At 35.2% G+C, this 22,979-nt stretch overlaps 1 protein-coding gene across 38 annotated transcripts in view; it reads left to right on the top strand.

Annotated features, from left to right (window-relative positions):
- Positions 1-22,979, top strand: part of LOC122570678 (sodium channel protein para) — a 68,979-nt gene that overhangs the window by 19,853 nt on the left and 26,147 nt on the right. For 16 of the 38 annotated variants that reach the window (XM_043733315.1, XM_043733312.1, XM_043733318.1 and 13 more), the window contains exons 5-17: positions 1,803-1,835; positions 8,798-8,953; positions 9,476-9,681; positions 11,524-11,652; positions 14,453-14,544; positions 15,253-15,465; positions 15,951-16,011; positions 16,103-16,412; positions 16,713-16,994; positions 19,052-19,108; positions 21,013-21,444; positions 21,939-22,032; positions 22,136-22,204. In XM_043733315.1, coding sequence (XP_043589250.1) covers positions 1,803-1,835; positions 8,798-8,953; positions 9,476-9,681; positions 11,524-11,652; positions 14,453-14,544; positions 15,253-15,465; positions 15,951-16,011; positions 16,103-16,412; positions 16,713-16,994; positions 19,052-19,108; positions 21,013-21,444; positions 21,939-22,032; positions 22,136-22,204 — 2,134 coding nt within the window. Of the gene's footprint in view, positions 1-1,802; positions 1,836-8,797; positions 8,954-9,475; positions 9,682-11,523; positions 11,653-14,452; positions 14,545-15,252; positions 15,466-15,950; positions 16,012-16,102; positions 16,413-16,712; positions 16,995-19,051; positions 19,109-21,012; positions 21,445-21,938; positions 22,033-22,135; positions 22,205-22,979 lie in introns of those variants that run through there. The other 22 variants (XM_043733333.1, XM_043733336.1, XM_043733328.1 and 19 more) reach the window with 3 other exon arrangements.

Below are 22,979 nucleotides of genomic sequence, written 5' to 3'. Positions count from 1 at the left end.
TATCGCACGTATAGAAAATTACAGGAAGATGTATTTCTAGTCATGACGTTCTTATAAGCGCGTCTGGCTATAGACGGTCTGCTTCCCCTTGCATTGCTCCACGCTCTCTCCGCTACATTCTAGTAGTGTGGGTCAATAATATCTATCTGTATCTTGCCTAGCTTCGTATACGTGCGTTATCGTTAACATTTTTGCAAGAAATTTTACTAAGTATCCTTACGTTCTATTACCCTTTATTCTATTACCAAAAATCTTTTTTATTTTTCTTCTATTAGAAAACGAAAAAGAGAAAAGAAAGGTAAACACTGATATTATGAATACATTAGAGGAAAAAATTCCGTAACAGGATTAGTGAAACATCCTCGATGTTAATTCAATTTCTCGTAGTATTATAATAACTTTATCGCCACTACGTGAAACAAAAAAAGGGTGATTAAGTGTTTTGAAGAATTTTCGTAGAAAATGTTTTGCTAGAAAAAGTTTCTTAAAACTTATTTGGAGTCTGTTATACGATCGGAAAGACCTTGAAAATGTTCACACACGCTTACCATAGCTCTAATTACAATAATTCGTATATTTACACGAATGTGTTCGTTTATAATTAACTAGAAAATATTCTTATATATTCTTCATATTTCAAATAAAATATAGATCGTATTTCTCGATTTGAGACCTACATAGTTAAGAGTGTGAAATTCGATCTTCCCGATTAATTAACAGAACTTCTTTTCACTATCTCTTTTATATAACCCCGTAGTGTAAGACTAGAGAGGGAAAGAGAGAAGCGAGATGGTATCAATTGGTACGCTTCGATCTCTACATCCTCCTTTCTCACCTAGCTTGCCTGATCCCGCGATCCTCTCGCTTGAATATCCTTCGTATCGTATATATATGTATGATCAGATATATATATATATATATATATATATATATATGATATATGTATAGATTTCAACGAATATAACTCCGCATATGAAATTTATATACATATATCTGTCTTTATATTAATATGTATGCACACTACTGTTTGTAAGTATTGGATATTTATTTATGATGATAGAATGCCGCTCAGTTATTTAATTAAGGAAGAGAAGAATTACAATTACCATCCAATAGTATAATATAGATTTTTGAAAGTTAATTTGCAGTAACAAAATGAGAAACTCCTTATAGTCAAGTTATTTAATTCTCTAATTATGAATTACATTAAGATTTTTTAGGAATATTTATAGAAAGTATTTTCTTTTATAGAGGTATACATATATAAAAGATATTTAAAATTGACACACACATTAATTAATTACGTATCTTGTTAGAAAACAATTATACTATTGCTAGATTATTCTATGGACGGTTTGAATCTATGGTCTATCAATTCCATTAAAAGATTAACAAATACTGCTTTTAATCGTTAAGAAATTTCTAATTAATTTAGACAAAATTTGATAAAATTCAATCAAATTTTGTATTAGTATAAGGAGCGCGCTAAATTGTCCAGATGCTTATGAACGGTAGTGTAATTTCTGTTTCGTATTCTCACTTTCTATTATATTTCTCAATCAATCCCAGCTTTATGATTCAGTCCCAGTCCTCTACATTTACGTATAATATCTATTAACTGTATAGTTAACTATTATTCCTTCCGATAATCGTGTATTAGCGAGATTTAGTATTTTTTTATAGTATTTTTGTATCTTCTTTCTTATCCCAACCCTAGTTCCCCGTCACTGTAACTCTCTACATCCGTATTCTGTGTTTTTTCTCTGTGTGTAACGACTGTTTCTCCGTTTCTCCAATTTCAGGGAGGTTTTGGACGGAAGAAAAAGAAAAAAGAAGTAAGACGTTACGTCACGCTAAGTAATAACTGCACACACATACACCACACACCAACAAACACATGCACGTACACACCTATACAAGTATTCTCTTTTTGTTCCAACTTTCTATACACCTCATGATCATGGCTACGATTAGTGTACATACACACATATATTGTATATAAGGTGAAGTTGGAAATATTGTGCAAAAGATGATTCTTTGTACAAAATTAAATCAAAAGTGGGGACCAACATTTTTTTTTTTGGACATTTAGATTTGGAGGAAAGCAATTTTGAAAATTCATGCATTTATACAGTTAACAATTATCGTTATTTTAATGGGAATTTGGAATAGCATAGTTTTTTGAAAAATATTTCACACGTGTTTCCTTTTATTAGAGATTTTCCACACTGAAGAAGCGAAAATTGCTTTGATCTTTAATATATAGATAACGTGTTTGTATCAATAGCTCGGCAACTATTGCAAATCACGACAATAAATGGACGAGTTTAATATTTTTAGAGGTTGAATTGGAACACGTAAGCAAATTAGAAAAAGGCCCATTTGTTTAAATGTTATATCGAAACTTATTTATAGAACACTCAATCGACGAAATAATGTATCGCTGATGAAATTTTCCTTTGCACTCTTCTGCATTTAATAACACGTAAAAGTCATGTAAAACCATACGTTAGCACTATACTATGAACGTATATATCTACGAATACGTAACAACGAGTTTCCAGTACGAGTTTCCTAAAAAAAACTAAACTTCTGCCAAAAAATGTTCTACATTTTGAATCTATTATTGCACGTAGAATCGTCTGCTGTCAGTTTGTACATAGCTTTGACCTCACCCTATATACACACGTGGCCCACAAAACGCATTCTATTTATACGTGAACGAACAACACACCGCGACATTACACAATTTCTACTTTGCATTGGTCGAAACGACCATTCGATTGGCCACACACACTTCTGTCACTCACTTGCCCGATGGTGCGCAACGTCCACCCACCGAGACACCTAATTTTCACCAGTGCCACGGTGTACATCGATTCCCTTGCGTTTGTTTCGTTGCCACGTGTCGATATATTCACCAGATTATTCCTGACAAGTCGTTGACTGGAGTTTTCTAATTAATAACACGGGATAGCTTTCCAGCTGTGCCTCATTTAGACTACAATTCTCGCTTATTTCGTATCGACACTTGTATCGATTTAATCTCATCTTTGAGAAGCGTCAGCTTTTTTTGGAAGTATCGTCGAGTTCATTTGTTTGGTCTTTCGTGCTGGTACGTAGTAATTTGTGTTGCGATGGAAGTGATTTTCATGAGTTTGTGCATTCGTAAGAAATACAATAATATTGTACAAAATGTATATAATACACGAAAATATATAATACATACTTAGCGGGTAAAGCAAATCTCGGCTTAGATCCCATTTCTATGTCTGTGTGTATAATGATTACACCGCGGATATGTTTATACAAATGTTTATATAAATTCATATTCTGTATGAATTTACTCTCTAATAATGTTACGTATTGTTCCACCGTCTATTTCTTAATATTAAATAATTAAATAATTTCTATAAGTTTCAAGTAGTACATATTAATCTTCTTACGTCTTTATAAGATATAATCCTTCTCGTTTACATCGAGAAAAATCCTTACTTAAAAAATTTATCATTTGTATCACTTTAAAATTCTTGTTTGTTTATCAATATATCTAGTAATTTCCAAAAATCATTCAAGAAATCACTTTCACCGCAACGTCCTCACACGTACACGGCTTTTTTCTTGTCAAAACGTATCGATTTGCGAACCTATGATCGCTTGTTGCATTGTTATGCAATTAAAGATCGTTGTTGCTAGACAAATACCATATATCAATTAGTCGAGATGGATCTCTGTCGAGGCTACATCGTGGTCACAGAGGAACACGTATCACACTCATATGTATATATACATGTATCATACATAAGTCGTATCACGCTGGACACACCATTTATCAAAGAAACAACGCGCTTCTTGTGTACTGCTATGACACACGCTATTTCGCGAGTTGTGCTCGCAACGTCTTGCAACAAAAACGAAACGAGCTCTGCCTGTGCTTCGATTCTGTCACAGTCTGCTCAAAAATTGCTCGATCTTTGACATCGACGATATTTGAGTTTAAGAACGTTCGTTACGTGTTTTTAATAGAAAGAGAACGTCGAGAATAAAAGTTTCGTTCACTGGGTCAGATAAATATGGAGATTTCCATGATATTTCAGCGAATACACCGGTCGAACGTGATCATAACGAGTTGTTCGCGTTCGTTTGGTGGCACGATTCTGTACACACGCATTTCGAACGGGCTTTTTGCTAAGAACTACGCATAATTATACACGGTACTTGACGTGACAAGTTGGACGAGTCGCGGTTATTAAGCGCTCGTAGGGAACTATTTGCGGAATGAAAAGTTGAAAGAAATGAAAAGGGATCGATATTGAGACAAAGATTAATTAAAAGATTAAAAGATTAATTACTAAATTCTATATAGTAACATCTTTTATACTATCTAATTGCAAATAATATAGAAACAAATATAATATTTTAGATATAATAAGGTAATCTCCTACGTTATTAAAGACAAGCAAAACTCATAAAAATTCGGTAATTAAAGGTTACAAACTCGCTAAACAATTTAAATAGAAAAACGGCATCAAATTCGAAATTTCGCCTCTTCGTGTGAAAATCTACGAATTTAACGATAAAGTACTCCGATGTACGATTAAAAACGAACTTCGTCAAAATTCAATAACATCAACTAAAAAATAAGTTTCAATTCTATTCTACATCTAAATGGAAAAAATAAACGAAGTAAAAAGAATTCACTGTAGCTCCAGTTTGTAACGTGTATTTTCAGTAATGAAGCAAGCACGATACATCATTAAAGACGAATATATTCAGGAAAATCCGTCGCGGACACGACATTCGAAGAATGAAGAACGTGAACGCGAGAAGCTCGCAGAGTCCGACTTGTTTTTCTCGTCAAGTGCTGTACGTCTGGTTTAGAGCTCGCAGTCGCCTGGAAACGCTTCTATAGATCGTATGCCGTATATCCGCAATGCTTGGAGCTGACATTCTTTGTATATAATTCTTTTTTTTATTCATTAAATTGCGCGCTTCGATAGTAGCAGCATAAGCGTGTGCAAGCGAATTCGCAGATAATCGTAGTGTCGTGGCCGTTCTCCTCGAATCGTATTGATTTATCGTTGATACGTCGCAATACAGTCATCAGGCGAGACGATGCTCTCTCCTATCGAAGAACATCGATCGCGGGCGATTTTCATCCGCGGAATTTTTCCGATTCCTGCATACAGAGAAAGTCAAAATATCGTGTCTCCGATATGTTTGATTTTCGAGATGATTGAAACTTTTGGCGGAAACGTTCAAAAGATAAATCTCGTGATCGTTCATTGAACGAAATTCTTTCTCCCGATTTTTCTTTCCTCTATCCTCGTTTTTGTTCTTTGTTACAAAGATGAGTATTCGTCGAAGTGGTTCGAGAAGTTGATTAATTGTCGCGGTTAGAATTGATACAAGAAACAGAAGATAACAATGGAATTGAAATCGAAATAATCGAGTATGATTGAGATTTTAGAAACGTTTCATTGAAGGTAGCGTCGTATTGTTTTCAGTATGTGCAGGTTTCAGAGGTCGTGAAAGATCGATTTTTAATCTATTAAGGGCCAACGTCGACGAAACGCTTCCTTTGGGATTTTTTTCCAGTAAATTTACGTTATTAATTCCTGTTCTTTAACATTATGGTTATGAAAAGGAATTCCAAGGATATCGTTCGTTATTCTATACCTATTTAGATTTACGTAGATTATACAATTTCATGAAGTTCAACGAATCTTTATAGAACTACTTCAATTTATAGTGCCACGATAAATCAGTATTTCGCTAAATCATGGAAATTTTAACTTACGACACTATAATAAATTATTGTTTCTTTAAATAATGAACATTTTCCGTTGTGTATCTAATTTGTCCAATATATGTTTCTCTAAAGAATCTCTAATATCTTGATAAAACAATGTGTAAATTACTTGTACACGTTATTTTATCACGTGGTCCTTAATGGGTATTCTCAAAGCAACTCGCCATGTTTCCATTCAACTTCTCGAACAACAAAGCAAGAGGAAAGAAAACAGAAGAAAGAAAAAAGAAAGGAAAAAAGAAAAGAAGATCAATGAGGAACGTGTTTTGCTGCACCGTGTATTCTGCTCTGGCCGTGAAGTTCAGCTTGAATATTCATCAACAGACACTTCTCGCTTGTGTAAATTAGATTTAGGTAGATCTTTATACATATATATTTAACGACCTTAGTATATAGTTGGTTATTAGTAGTAGGTTCGTGTATGTGCATCTATAATAGCTTCAGAGGATACTATTATCTATTGGAATTTTTATAAAATGCTTTCCAGATAATCCAGCTAGATTAGGTCACGATCTAATTAATTTTCAATCGATTGTTACAAAAGCCGTGGCACAAAATTTTCAGCAGACCACTGACATCGAAAGAATCTTTATTCTTTGGCTTTGTATAAATGTTTCGTTTGATCGATACGTTTAAAGATTAAAATGTCTTCGCGGAACACCGTTCAGTATCAAAACGTCGATACGTAGAAAAGGATTACACTGGTGGTGAATATACATTTTTCACATTTGTTTCTTCGTGGTGCTAATTATTATCGCCAGCCGAAGGTTTCACGCGCTGCTAGTTAACACTAAAACCCTAAACGCAGTCATTTTGATGTCTTCTTCTTCGTTATTTTAGTATCCTTATTCATAGAACTCTCTGATGATCTTTTACATATATTTAAAAATATATAAAATTTCGAATACTCTACATACAAAGTTACCCAGTTGCATATCTGTACTTTTCTTTTAAGGAATCAAAAATTGATCGTACGTGAATTTAAATGTGTACGAAGTATGGTAGAACATAAATTGAAGAGAATGTTCATGTTCTCTTAAACCCTTCATTTTATTTCAATCTGTCTGTGTATCTTATTAACACGATTGATAATTCCTCCATAGAGTAATTAAGAAGTATTTAGTAATGTTAAAAGAAAAAAAGAAAGAAACAAAGGATGAAGTATAAAACGAAGAAAATCGTACACGATCAAAGTGGCGTTCAACGAGTATCTATGAAATTCCCGGGGTTCTAGTGTTAATGAAACGAGAAAAGAAAAGAACCAACGTTAAAGGCAGGTGGGCATACTTCGAATTTCTAATAATCGCTCGGCAGAAAATTCGCGCACAGAGAGCGGAAACGAGCAGATCACGTGGACCTTACTCAGGTTCGTATGTTCACGACCCGCTTTTAGCACCAATTTCGTACTGTACACACGTATATGTATATATAACATGTACATATAGCCGCCTTCTATACGACTAGTTGCCATAGCTGCTTTTCAGACTAGACGCGGAATAGATGTTCCCGATGCTTCCAAAGTAGGAGAGAGAAAAAAAAAGAAAGAAAGGAGAAGAAGAGGGGGGAGAAATGTGGGGCAGCGTCGCACTATCGGTAAAATACACGTAGTACGTGCAAAAACGAAAACCATCTCCGTAATATTCGTGGCGAGTACCATGAATATTTTATACTTTCGAACGTGTACCATAATGAAACTTGCTACGTACTTCCTTATAATTATTTCATATTTTAAATTGAAAGGGATATTTTTTGTATAACTTGGAGTATCACAGAGCAAACTTTGTAAGCTGCGCGGTGGTTGTTTAAAATTTCAGCCGGAAATTGGTACGTGTACGTTCGAGTAACATTATCGAACTTCGAGAAGTACGTGACGATTATTTAATTAATATCGCAGAGAATATTTAATACGTTGGAGACCGATGACACTGGATATAAAGCGTTTGACACTTCGAGTTAATGACGGCTAATGTCAACTTCATCGGACAAATTGGAATTTTTAATCAAAATTATCTCTTTTCGACTAAGATTTTATTTAGCGGATTAATTGGCTAATTTATGTTCTATATTGTATGAATTATTTTGTTTCGTAAAACGTTCCTATCTTACCTGTACAGCATAGAGATTTATATTAAACAATTAAGACAATGATTAGGACGGAAATTAAGTAATCGTAATGGTTTTGAATTCTCTTAATTCTCCTAGATTGTATTATTGTATGATTATAAAATCATATAATACATTCTAATTATTTCATTTCCATGTAAAGACATTTTCTGATTCATATTGAACACATTGTTCTATTCTAATACTCGAACGTATTAAAAATTGCCTCTGCCAATAATCAATGACGTTAATGCGGTAATGAAAGGTGCAACATGCGACGGATTTCACGGAGTTGGTTTCATCCTCGGATCAGCATCTAAGAAATGGCGGTAACTTTGATCCAGAAACGCCTGCCAAACGAAGCTCGGGACGTTCTTTTGCGATGCATAATAAGCCGTGGAACGATTAGGAACGCGTAGAGCTGATCTAGAAGCGGGTTATGAATAACACCGGTGCACACATAGCGGACAAGTATATATACAAAATGAATATTTCCAATAGATAAATAAATAATCACAATACAATTCTCTGTTTCTAATCTTTGCATAAATATACATAAACACTATATCAAGTTGTACATTTCGTACAGTTAAACTCTCTCTATATATATGTATATTTTGGAAATATTTATTTCATTAATCACCTTCGATGATATCTCGTTAATATCATTTTTTTCTCTTTTTTTTTCGATATAAATCTATATCCTCGTGCAAATAATAATAAGTAGCGGGGGTGCAATTATTTATTTTCTTTTATCTGTATATAATTTCTAGCACGTCTATAGGAAAGAAAAGATTATGGCAATGATGATTCGATGCAAGACGACAAGCAAGACGAGTCGTATGAGAGAGATAGTGGTGTTTAGATGTGTTTCGTTCGCAGGTTCGGTATGACGACGAGGACGAGGACGAGGGTCCTCAGCCGGATCAGATGCTCGAGCAAGGAGCACCGATTCCGGTCCGACTGCACAACGAATTTCCACCCGAGTTGGCCTCCACACCTCTCGAGGATATCGATAGCTTCTATCATAACCAAAGGGTATCGATATTTTATTACGAAAGCGGAAAAGATAGGATCGTATCAATTTTACGAACGAGAGATGTCCTTATCGGATATTATCTTCTATGTATTGCATGCAGGGTTTTAGTTATTTTGTAAGAACGTTCTGGACCGTTTTCTAATAATTACGTGTTTCTTCTCTAATGTTAAAGTTGAATGTTCCTTATGCGGAATATTGTTTGTTAAAATCATATTTAGAACAGGAAGAATTTTGTGTTTGACGAAGGAAATTTTTCATAAAATCTAGGATCTATTTTGCGATTTAATGTGCTGTTTAAAGTATCTATCATGATCACTCCCGATTGAATCGTAATTTCAACGCATTTTAAAAATAAGAAACAACGCTAGATAAGAGATGTTAACTAAGAACAGCAACTCTTTGCGTAGGCCAATGAAAACAATTTTTATAGTTGTGTGCACTGTGTAACGATCGCTAATGGGTCTATTATTTTTGCTATTTTCCTATTGTAATATCCTTTGTTTTGTTATCTTTCCGACCAGACCTTCGTCGTCATCAGCAAGGGAAAGGACATATTCAGGTTCTCAGCGACAGATGCGATGTGGATCCTCGACCCGTTCAACCCAATACGACGTGTGGCCATTTACATATTGGTTCACCCACTGTTCTCCCTCTTCATTATCACTACAATATTGGTTAACTGCATACTCATGATCATGCCCACTACGCCCACCATCGAGTCTACGGAGTAAGTATCGTTCGTTTTTCTCGCCCTCGATCTAGCGAAACAATGGCGAGAACATAATTTACATTTTGCCTACGTTCTCCTTTTTTGTCTTTTATTTTACGCGTGTAACGGCTGCAACATGTGCACGAGTATCGGTCTTTGTGAAAGTCTCTACTTCGTCTTCTCTTTGCGGGCGACAAAAATTATTGTTTATCGTATTCGACTTTGAAAGTTCCAAATTTTTCTATGTAAATTTCATAAATCGAATGTTTTATATTTTTCTTTACGAATTTAAGGGATCTAAGGTTTTCAGCTTCCTCTTTGCAAACTTAAAAAGCCGTCAGTTTCGAAACTTTATCGTATGTTTCAGAAATTAAAAGTTTCAAACTTTACCTGGCAAGCTTCAAGAATCGGAAGTTTAAAATTTTTCTTTGTAATCTTTCAAGATTAAAAGTTGCTTATTCGTGGCGATTAATATGTACCTGTTTCTAGTAGCAAGAATTAAAAACTGATCTCTTCGTGGAAATTGAAATTCCTTCTGTCAACTACCGATTAACTGACCGGTCACTGAGCTCTACTATTTCGGAGTATTGCATCTTGAAGTTATGTTATTTATTAAAGAAGATCGACATTCGTGCGCTGATTTGAATATTCCAAGTCTTCGATTTTGTATGATTCTTGAATGGATGGAAGTGAATCAGTAAAAGCTGTAGGAACAGGAGTTCTGTATTTTATTGTAACAATCTTATTGTAACTTCAAATCTTTAAGCGTTGAAACTGTTTAAATAATTTCACAATTAAACTCGTATAAAGTAATTAAATGACGCAAGTGTCGGAAGTGTCGGAAATTACAATCAATTTTTTACTTACATTTTTGTTAACTTTATCAGACAATTATATATTTACGCTTGCTCTGCAGTGACTGTGAATCAAAGTAGCTTAGCGTGCTTACGAGCCTAAGCCGGAGATGAGTCGATTTAAATCTCGTACAATCCTGTTTTACTCCTTCCGAAGCATTTCTTTTTACAACTCTTTATTCCTAAAATTTTTTCTTCTTTTCTTTCTCTTTTTTTTTTTTTTGACTCGATAAATAAGATATTCGTTTAATCAGATTTTAACTACGAGTCATCGAAAGCTTACGGCGAGTACACGTTGCTCAAAGTCTATCTAGATATTTCAAGCAATGTTCTACGTGTTATAGCTCTAAATATATGAGTAGACACTGTGATAAATATGTATAACCGTTGGTAAGTTTTGTTCTAGTCTCTCTAGAAGTAGCTTAGAGACGTGCGCGACCTGTGCGAGCAATAAAACTACAATGCAATTAGACTGCGGATGTTTGTGCAATTATTAATTAACATATTTTCTATAAAATTGCCCCCAAATGTTAGTACATCGTGCCTTCTTAGCAGAAGCGTGTACTTTTTAAGAAAAATGTGACTCTATAGTGAAATTCTTTTATGATTAATAGAAAAATCATTTTTCTCCCAATAAATAAAAATAAATCTCTGTTTAAGTTTCGTTCACGAAACTATAAATTTGTATAAATATCCGCGATCTAAGTACAAAAGGAAAAGAACAAAGTAGAAAAGAGGAAATAAAAGAAATAGAGAAACCGTATCGAACGAAACATCTGCTTTGTGTGAACGTTTCGTTCGTTGGATCGAAGAAAGAAATTGTTCGCTCGGGTCCTGCTCGACGATAGCTGACTTGTCTACGGCGATCTGTAATCAATTAGACGCCGATAGATAGCGATCGGATGCTATCGCTTAGTTTAGCAAAGACTCGTGTGTGTGTGGGCGCGCGCGCCAAAGAAAAAGGAAATCGCATTTAAAAGCTGAGTGGTGTGTTTGTTGTTTTCAGAGTGATATTTACGGGCATCTACACATTTGAGTCCGCCGTTAAGGTGATGGCGAGGGGTTTCATTCTGCAGCCTTTTACCTATCTTAGAGATGCATGGAATTGGCTCGACTTCGTAGTTATAGCTTTAGCGTGAGTAGTTAAAAACTTATCTTTTAACTAAACAAAAAAAAAAAAAAAAAAAAAAAAAAAAAAAAAAAAAAAGAAAAAAAAAAAAAAAAAAAAAAAAAAAAAAAAAAAAAAAAAAAAAAAAAAAAAAAAAAAAAAAAAAGAAAAAGAAAAAAGAAAAAGAAAGGAACGAAAAATGGAAAAACAAACGAAAAGAGACGAACGAGCAAACGAAAACCGAGAGGACCATACAGGCAGAGAAATGATGTAAAGAAAAACGAAGGAAAAGAGAGAATACCATAAAAAAACGGTAGAGTACAGCGTGTGACGAAAGAGAATATCACGAGACTTGTACAAATTTTAATTTACCTTGAGAGATTAATATTTTGCAAGTAATTGAAACAATGATAATCGAAAGAAAGGAAAGTATTTTTATACTTGTATAATAATTTACTTTTTTCGATTTAAATATATTCCATCTTTTCAATCAGACAAAAAGGAATAAGAAGTAGAAAAAAAGAGAAGAACGATAAAGAAGTACGAATATAGGATAATTCCACTTAGGCTTAACGAAAGCAGAATCTGTGACGTAATGAAAAAGAGGATAGAACATTGAGCACAGATTGGCCGCGTTGTAATAATCGACGCGTAATTCGAATCGAAGAAGAGAAAAGTCGTGAAATCGATATGTCGTCCGGTGGTAAGATCTGTTGGGTCTCGTGAAAGCGTGAGTTCTTCCCTTTCTTCAATCTCGATCGATTCTCCGAAAAGTTCACGGCCGAAGTTACGAGACAAATCTGATTTTCCTCACTGATGAAAAAATCCATTCTAAGCGATCTACGTTTATCGAATTACTTAAAAAACAAAAGAAGTTTAACGATGTGGAGACAGCGAAGTGTAATTCACGCTTTTCCCGGTGAATCATTCACGAATCTACCTAACATTGTCAACGATGTCTCTTGCTAATTTCCATGAATGATTTAGTCATAGATTTTTCATTATTTCTTCAGTCTTCTATCGTCGTGTAATTATGAAAAATATTTTTAATATTTCACGTTAATCGTTATATTGCAAATATTTTTCGTATTCTGAATATTTTCACACCGACTATTAACAGTATTTTATGTCGATTACCGAAGCTATGTCGTGAGAATAATAATAAAAATAATAAAAATATTGCTATGTAGAAATGTTTTGTAGCAGGCTTTGTTTCGAACAGCCTGAGAGACACTTTGTGTTTTTTTCCTGTGTCCCTTAGTTCCACGGGTAGATTCGTATAACACGATGACGATGATCTTAGCCGTACCGCGTCGACAGGACCGATTTTCAATGAATCACGTCGTCGACGCCAGTACGACCAGAGTTGGTGCAGTGAAGCGTTTACCCACGAGAACGCTAATTAGTATACAAGATTAGAATGTGTTCAGGTTATTAAACGTAGATCTTATTTATCTATACAATACATGTATGTATATAAAATACATAATATTTACTTGCTAGATACTTTGGGTAACGCTATCTATTTGAAACAAACAAAACAAAAAAAAAAAAGAAAGAAGAAACAGATTTGTGTAGCGAGATGAATCTTAACTCTTTAAACTCTCTTTTATCACACTTACACACACGTACTTATATACAATATATTACACACAAAATATATTATATGTATATACATACATATACATGATATATATACATATATTATACAATATTATGTATTAACACGTATTGTTACACAATTACATCGAATATACATATAATAGATAATGGTAATATACATGAATTAGTATACTTAGATAGGGATTAGAGATTTTTTATTATTACATTATCATCATTATCATTATTATTATTATTATTATTATTACGTCTAGTTACCACAATCAGAGTATTTATTGATTAATTTATTTATTTCTTTATTATCATCGTAATTGTTGATTAGAATAGCGTAATTATATCTATACTATATATATATATATATAAACGTCGATTCGATCGAATCCATTTATTATTGTCGTAGATTTAGTACATTATTATTATTATTATTATATATGTGTGTGTGTATATATATACATATATATACATCGTATTATATAACATATGCATATATATTACGTAATTGTTGATAGATGGACAAATTACGTGTATCTTACAACATTAACGAGTATCCGTTTGCGACTCGGCATCACGAGAACGATATCACTCTCATGCTCCATTCACATTAATTAAACTAGAATTTAATCCTGTCATTATTACTACTACTACTACTATTACTACTATTATTACTACTATTACTACTACTACTACTACTACTATTATTATTATTACCATCGTTATTATTATTATTATTATTATTACTATTACCATCACTGTAACAAGAGAACAAAAGAGAAAAGTAACGACAGTAAAAAAGAGGAGGAGAAGAACGTGATTTGCAATTACATTCCCGTGATACCGTGGCATATCGAGCAACATCGAGTGCATGCAGTAATAGCTACCTGTAAAATATATATAAAATATATATTAACGTATATATTTTATATATATATACCTTTATTTTTATTATTATTATTATTATTATTATTATACAAGCAGTTTTCAAAGCAGACGTTTTTTGGTAGGCAATAGAAAAATCTGGTAGCGAGTAATCGTTTGAGTATTATATTTAACTTTTTTACTTATTCTCTTCGATTCTTTCTCTTTCTCTCTCTATCTCTATCTCTCTCTCTCTCTCTCTCTTTCTCTATCTCTGTTTTTTTTTCTATAAAACCGTTTTGTTTTTTTGTTTGTATCACTGTAATGTGTGTGATGTTCGGGTGTATTGCAGTTATGTGACGATGGGCATAGATCTAGGCAACCTTGCCGCTCTCAGGACATTTCGAGTCCTCCGAGCCTTGAAGACTGTCGCTATTGTACCAGGTATGCTTAGAGAAATAGATCAATTGGGTGTAGTCGCAGATTATTAGAGACTATTTCATTTTTATAGACACACTTTTGCCGCGGCTCGCTGTTTACACACACATTCTCTCGCATCATCACCGACAACGCCTATTCTCTGTTAATAATATCAAATCTCTCTATTTCAAACTCTATCCTTTATCAAAATGCTACCCTATACCTTCATATAATACCATTTCGTGTGCCACATTTTTTTGCTCGCCAGCCCCCTCCATCTTTTACTCGACTATCGGTTCAGTGATCATTTTTACCAAATTGAACGTTCGTCTAAAGATCGAACTTTTTCCAATGTTGATCACTAAAAACAAACAAACAAAAAAAGAATAAAGTTCGTTATGATTTTTTGCCAGCCATCTATCTCGTCCTTCATCCTTCGTCTCCCTCCATTGATGTTTCTCCTTTTAATAAAATAGAGAAAAAAAGAAGCTCCTTCCATCTGTTTTTTTCAGTCAGTTCATCATCTCTCTTTTTCTCTCTTTCCACACGCTGAAACGAAAAGCGGTGTATTCTTTATTAAGATAAAAAAAAAAGAAAAAGAGAAAAGAAAAAGAACACATACGTAAGAAAGTTTACGTCCACGCCCGCCACTTGAACGTCGTCGTCGTCGAAAGTGTCGCTTATTTACTGACAAATCCATCTGGTTCCCTTTTTTTTTGTTTCGCTCGCCAGGTCTGAAAACCATTGTCGGCGCTGTGATAGAATCCGTGAAGAACCTGCGCGATGTGATAATCCTGACGATGTTCTCTCTTTCCGTCTTTGCGCTGATGGGCCTCCAGATTTACATGGGGGTGCTCACGCAAAAGTGTATAAAGAACTTTCCCGAGGACGGCTCCTGGGGCAATCTCACCGATGAAAACTGGGAGCGATTCGTTAGCAATGAAAGTACGTAATTCATTTCATGTAGATTGCGCGCACACTTCGATATATTACAAGACTCAAAAGTTAGAGATTGGTAGGTGTTTCGATGGAAGTATAATAATTTTTGGAGTTTTTCTTTAATTAGCAATCATTGGGTAGTTTATTATATCTACGCTATCGAGATGATTTAATATAATCGAGATAATGTTTATCAATATAATATTTTTAGATCGTCTTCCTTGAAGAAATCTTTTTACTTCTTGACAATTACTTTTTACATTGTATGCATAATATTCGCAAGTTTTCAATGTTTCGTGAAACTTTTCTTTACTAATGGGCTCCATGGAAGCATGAATAATTCTCTAAAGAGCTTTTCTTCAGCCATTCAGAGTCGTTCGAATGAAGTATTCCGTCTGAAATTTTGTCCAAATAAAAACTAAAGTCCTAAATAATTCTACGTATGGTGAAGTTCATGAACTCTAATCAATCTTGTTTATTATTTTATTTAGCTAATTGGTACGTGGACGAGGCGAAAAACATGCCTTTGTGTGGAAATTCATCTGGAGCAGGGTAATTTAACCATTTTTTTCTAATTCCTACGTTATTGTACGTCATTTATTGTACGTTACTATATCTAATGAATATAATTTGTTGAATGCAGGCAGTGCCTTCCTGGCTACACGTGTTTACAAGGATACGGTGAAAATCCGAATTACGGTTACACGAGTTTCGACACCTTTGGCTGGGCTCTACTCTCCGCTTTTCGTTTGATGACGCAAGATTATTGGGAAAATCTGTATCAATTGGTGCTTAGATCGGCCGGTCCATGGCATATGTTGTTCTTTATCGTGATCATTTTCCTCGGCTCCTTTTATCTGGTTAACTTAATCCTCGCTATTGTCGCGATGTCTTATGATGAGTTGCAAAAGAAAGCTGAAGAAGAAGAAGCTGCCGAGGAAGAAGCCATAAGAGTACGTATCCCTAAGAAAACTACAACTTTATAAGTGAACAATTTATTTTTGAGATAAAAATGGCATATGATGAGTATTTAATAAGAACACTCGTGAATTATCGACTCTCGGGTCAACTCTATTTTCTAATATAAGTACTCGATCAATATTCAGTTCTCAGAAAATAAATGATTCGCTCTTGTAAGTTCATTTATCAGAACAATTTCTGAGCATTAATTAATAAATAAATCTAATTTAATTAATAAATCTACCTACAAAAATCGATGGAACTACAAATTTTACGTATTTACATTGTAACAGGAAGCCGAGGAAGCAGCTCTAGCGAAAGAGAATAAGCTGGCGGCGCAGGCGGCGGCTCGGGAGGCGGCAGCCGTTGCGGCGGTGGCCGCCGCCGATCAGATCGTCAAATCACCGTCAGACTTCTCATGTCATAGCTATGAACTGTTCGTTGGTCAGGAGAAAGGGAACGACGATAACAACAAGGAGAGGATGAGCATACGTTCGATCGAGTCAGTCAGCGAGCATAGAGTGAAACAGATCAACAATCACACGGCCACCACTAAACCACGGAAAGTCAGCGCCGTAAGTGTCTGACTGGCCGATGTCTCCCTCTTTCGTACCATCGATTTATCCTCCTTTGACGTAATGTACTATCTTTTGCCTCCTGTTATCGAACTTGTCCCCCTTGACCTCGCTTCTACGAGAGCGATTCACGCGAGGCTGTTCGATCTCGACTCGACTCGTCGGTAAAATTTACGAAAATACACGGTTTTTGTTCGATTCCTACCACTTGTTACAGAACTACGTTTTGATGATTGTTTTTATGGTCTACAGGCCTGTCCACAGGAGATTATGTAGTCCTTAACCATCTGTGTCGGAACCGAAGTTACTATGATAGGAATATCAGAAAATTAGTATCATTCAGGGGTAAATCTTGCACTGTAGAAAAATTTACAAAACGAGTGTACTATGCATAGAGAGTGTAGAGAACATATTTTTTTCAAGTATCAAGTATTACGTTATATTAACCACGTCATATCGAAAAGTTTCGGAAGCTCTAAACTTTCAAAATTCCTAAATTCAAAAATTGCAAAATCCCAAAATAACAAATTTACATAGAGACAATGGAGAAACATATTTGCAATTGAAGTAATTTGTAACAAATGGAGCAGGATGAAAGAATCCTCGTGTGGACAGCTCTGTTCTATCAATTTACGTATGTACAATGACGCATTGCAAGCCGTTTGAAGGACAGGGTTGGCGTAGATTCGTCTTGTTGAGCGTTCGTCAACCGATGATGGTAAACTGAGCAGGAATGGTGGATTTATCATGGTGTGGTTGATGGCAGTTTAGGGAGGTGGAAAGGAGAATGCCTTGAGAAACAAGGACGGTTGATGAATTATGATGAGGAAACGTCCTACTTAGGCTTAAGTTAGCGTTCGAAAGCGACGAGTCGAGCCCCTTCATAAAAGTCTATCGCTCTGTAGCATGCTTGTCGTACATTACTGTAATCGATTGTTAAGTAATGATCAAATTTGGTAAATCGTTAGGACGCTTATTGAAATCCTTGCTTTTCGTTGCGTTGAATTTTCTTCACTGATTCTGTCTTGGTTTCGAATGGTGTTTGATGATTTTTGACAGCGTTGCATTCGTTTTGGTTTCATCATCACCGATGTGGTTTCTCGCGGACGCGTGTTAATTACAAATAGGATATCATCGTTCGTCGACGTAAAGTAACGTTTCATTCTGTGCCGTCTTGCATGGTAACGCATGTGTGTAGTAGAGAAAGGAGATACGAATTTTCGGTTCAAATAGGAATGTGATTGTTAAATCACACAGAAAATATGGAGGTCTGTTTTCAATAAACACCTTTTAACGCTTTCAACATTCAAAGATGTTACTGGTGGAGAAATGGTTAAGAAGGTTGATAGATGGATAAGATTTCCATCGTATGTATAGTAAGAGACTTTATTTCCATTTTATTATATGTTGAGTAAGAGACTTGATTTCCATTTTATTCTATATCAAAATACTTGAACACAAATTGTTAGAGATTTCCAAGAGTAAGTGTGTATTTCTGGAGAGTGAATCTGTTGTTCATCAAAATCTTGAATATAATCCGTTTTATTTTATTTAGTACTACCATTAGTGCAATTATGGTACCAATATTAATAGTTTATTATATTTATAGCAATATCGATAATGGCATGATAATATTGGTACCAAGAAATACTCTGTATCAAGATATCAGATTCACATTCCAAAGAAACATACCTTAGACCCAGAAATCCCTAATAATTCAAACTACAAGGACCAATAAAATGAAACCGCGAAAGTAGTCATGATAGCCAAGTTATACTATGTAGATACCGCGGATCTTCGTGTCTCCCTTACATCCGTTTCAACAACGACGACATTTGATCAACATCGTTTTACCCTGATATGTTGCGACGACAGTTGTTAACATCATGCTCTATCTTTTTATCTCTCTATCTCTATCACTTCTCTGTGTATGTAACGCTTTTGCAAGTATTTATATAAACATATATATATCCGTATCGAGTGCCTCCTTGGTGTACACATTAGACAACGTTACGAGCCGTTTGGTAGGAGATATCTTTTCTTGTTTTTTTCTTAAGGTCTCTCGCGCCGCTAATGGCCAGTTTACTTATGCCTACCAGGAAAGCCTGCGGAAGGTATGTGTGTCACGACGTGTCTGTCACCGCCGACCGTACGTACTAAATAGTTGTACAGGATCCATGATCCGAAACTTCATGTCGATACACCATTCGATCGTCGAAGGTTTCACGCGTTCGGAACGATTTTTATCAAATCGCCAAATTTGCCATTAGAGGACCATTATTACTGTCATTCAAGAATGCTTGAAGATTCGATGGACTACTACTAGTGCAACGTTCTATGTGACAAATATATTTTCTTTTTTATTTTCATTCGTTATCGTGAAGTGGATCTGAACGAAATTAAAAATGTTGGAAATTTCTTAAATGGTATTTTTAAGAAAGGAAAATGCAGTGGTTATTGGTTTATTCAAAGTAGAATACTTCATTAAATTAGATAATTATTTATAAAACAGAATACTCTTATTAATCGTTAACTTCGTTAAAAATATTTTAATTAAATTATGAATATTTCTGCAAACTCATATTTTATGAACAGAAATTTTTATTTTATGAGAAGAGCAGATCCAGGATTGATTTCACTCGAAAAGTGCAACTGGAGAATTAATATATTCTTACACAGAACGGTTCGATTTAAGATCTTTAGAATCTCAAACATTCTTTGTTACGAATTTCTCTAACAAGCTGTCTCAATCTTTAGAACCATCGAAACGACCATATCAATTCATGAACTTCACCACTGAAATACTATGTTGAGCTTCACGTAGCCTTTAAGCTCGTAAGAATAAAATTAGCAATATCAGAATTACTAGATAGGATTTGTCTCTCCATGAAGGCATTGAGCTTCCACCCCAATCTCAACATGGTGATCATAACTTCAACGTTCGTTGTAGGGATTAAGACTCAGATAAAAAATGGTTACCGGCTTTCGTGCGACCATTTTCATTTCATAGATCCTCCGAAGACTCTTCGATGAGTCCCCGTAGGAGAGTGGATTTAACCCTTTCGGTACAGATTGTTTTTTATACCACACATTAAACGTCGACAGAATGTCTCAGAGTGTCTTCGTAGCCTGAATAAGTTTTTGGTATTTTTATGGAGACTGAGAAAAATAATGAAAAAGTAAGCTGATTTTCACACAGTGGTATGCAGTATTAAAAGAAAACCTGATTTTCTTAAGATATCCTGCATACGTATTGCGTAGAATTACTTGAGCAATAAATTAAAAATCAACAACTGTTATTAAATTTTTCCACGTAATATGTACAGCAATAAAAGAGCATCACAAACGATGTAACTACCAATTACAACATATGTAAATCTATCAAGTTATGAAAGAGAACAATTCAACTTTGCGATTGTTGCAAAGAAGATTTAAATTACAGTGCATATATTTGTCCAACGAAAATGATCACAAACTTAAACTAAAACGCTTTATAAACCAATGGAATTTCTTCCATTTCGAATGCACAGATGCGAGCATTAGAGAATGGACTCTGTTCGACGCATATAGGCGTTCACAAGGTTCGAAAGGGTTAACCCTTTGCGGTCGGCGTATTTTTCTAGCGATACTATCAAATAAAGCTCAAGACAGTAAATATTTATCTTTAATAACAATCAGCATCTGTCCGATATTGAAGACATATTCTTTTTCTTCTTGAACGGTAGTCCCTAAAACCAAAGACAGATCTATAAGCCTTGAAATTACATAATTACAAATAGTAAGCGCAAAGAGAAATTTTGAACGCGGCCACTGCGAAGACATCCGACTTTGAAGACAAATTTTAAATACCCAAACTGTGGCGACGCTTGGCCGCAAAGGGTTAATGTTACGGGGAAAAAGAACGAGGAGGAACCCGCCCTGCTCCCTTAAACGTGTGTCCCTTGACGTCCACGCTTTTCGAGAGAAACTCGAGAACGGTGAGAAAGAAAAGCGGTGGTCCGCTTTGTTGTAATTTCAGGCGAGTCTTAGCCTGCCTGGCTCACCGTTCAATCTCCGTCGAAGCAGCCGCGGTAGCCATCAGTTCACGATCAGAAATGGCCGGGGCCGTTTCGTTGGACCGCCAGGAGGCGACCGGAAGCCGTTGGTCCTGTCGACGTTCCTCGACGCCCAGGAACACCTGCCATACGCGGACGACTCGAACGCGGTCACGCCAATGTCCGAGGAGAATGGCACGATCGTCGTGCCCGTCTACTACGCGAATCTTGGGTCCAGGCACTCGTCGTACACGTCACACGCATCACGGCTTTCGTACACGTCCCATGGTGATTTGATCGGTGGAATAGCAAACGCGGGGAAACCTATGACGAAGGAGAGCCAGCTGAGAATCAGATCTGTCAGGCCACCATCCGTGAATGGCCATTTCACGGATTCTAATCAGAAGTACCATTACGTGAGTAGGCGATTTTTGGGGGGCTTGTACTAATTTGAAATGGCGGAATAGGATGGAGACGTTTATTTCAGGGTAGATTAAGGGGTTTTTGTCTATGAGCTGTGTTTAGGTGATGGTGTTTGATAGTATACACGAATAAAATGCTTTATTTATTTCTATGTTATTTTATGTTGCTGTATATACATATGAGAGAGAATGAATATTTTATCCAATTACAGAATAAGGCTTCGTTAATTTAGTAAATATAATTTAGGAGGTTTTAGTTTTGGTTCATTTGCTATTTATCTTCACTTCCTTATTATTCTGTTTGTTCATTCACCCATTGTATTAATATTTATTTGTCTCTGTGTTTTACAAACTTCGAATAGTAATATCCGTCTTCTTTTTCCTTAAAGCTGAACGTCCTTAAGTACACTTGTCGAATAGATTTTCTAATTGATCATATATTACGGAAAAATTCTGATGAAGGAATAAAGACTTTATTTTATGTTCAGGAGGGTGATCTAGAAGATCCCATGGGCAAGGCAAAGCAACAAGACAATCCGTTTATAGAGCCTTCACAACAACATGCCGTAGTTGATATGAAAGGTAAATTTATTTAAGAAAAGGACAATAATTTAACGATAATTATTTTGCATATTCGATAAACAACTTTTCTCTGGATAAAACACAATGTGTCGTTCTTTTGCAGACGTGATGGTGCTGAACGATATCATAGAGCAGGCCGCGGGTCGACAAAGCAGAACACCGGAGCAAGGAGGTAATGTCGAGTTTCAGCTCCTTTGCTCACATTACTCTTTTTTCTTACAGTGTTCTATCACCCTTTATCACAGATGTGTATCTCTTGTGTGATGAGCATCCTGTCATTTTGATGTACACCGTTTTTAAGACTCTTGTACAGTTTTTCTCCATTGATATTCAGTGCTGAAGATTTTTGTCTGAGCGCCTTGTACATAGTAGACCGACTCCTACATACGTTATATACGTTATATACATCTATCTGTATCTCTCTATTTTTTTTCTATTATTTAATTTCAATTTATAATTACGTCCAGACTCTCTTATATCGAAATAACCAACGAATTATTTTTATTTTATTCATTATTGGTTATTGTATTAATACCGATGTGTATTACAGTGCATGGTATAATTCCCGTTGGTCCTAATAAGTTCCATTTTTATTATTGTCTTAAAAAAATTTCAAGGAAAAAGAAAACAAAGAAAAAATATAAGAAATATAAAAGACAGAATTCACAGATACACGATACAAACAATCTTCTAAATCGTAATAAATAAATTCATCGAAATAATTGCAGTGCGTAAGCCCTCGAACACTTGGATGGATAAATGAAACAGAAAAACGAAAAAAAGAAAGAAACGAGTATAGATGAGAACAGTTTGTGATAGTTTCTTTTGGGGAAACAGAGTTTGTTTCCTGATGTATACGACACAGATTAAACATCCTCGCTGCAGCTACACGGTCCTGGTCGCTTCGTGTCTGGATTTCGCCTCAGCTCCTCGTCTGATCACCGACG

Source organism: Bombus pyrosoma, linkage group LG9, assembly GCF_014825855.1.
Source record: "Bombus pyrosoma isolate SC7728 linkage group LG9, ASM1482585v1, whole genome shotgun sequence".
NCBI classification, from domain to species: Eukaryota; Metazoa; Arthropoda; class Insecta; order Hymenoptera; family Apidae; genus Bombus; species Bombus pyrosoma.
The sequence above is the reverse complement of the archived record's forward strand: the minus strand, read 5'-3'. Positions and strand labels throughout refer to the sequence as shown.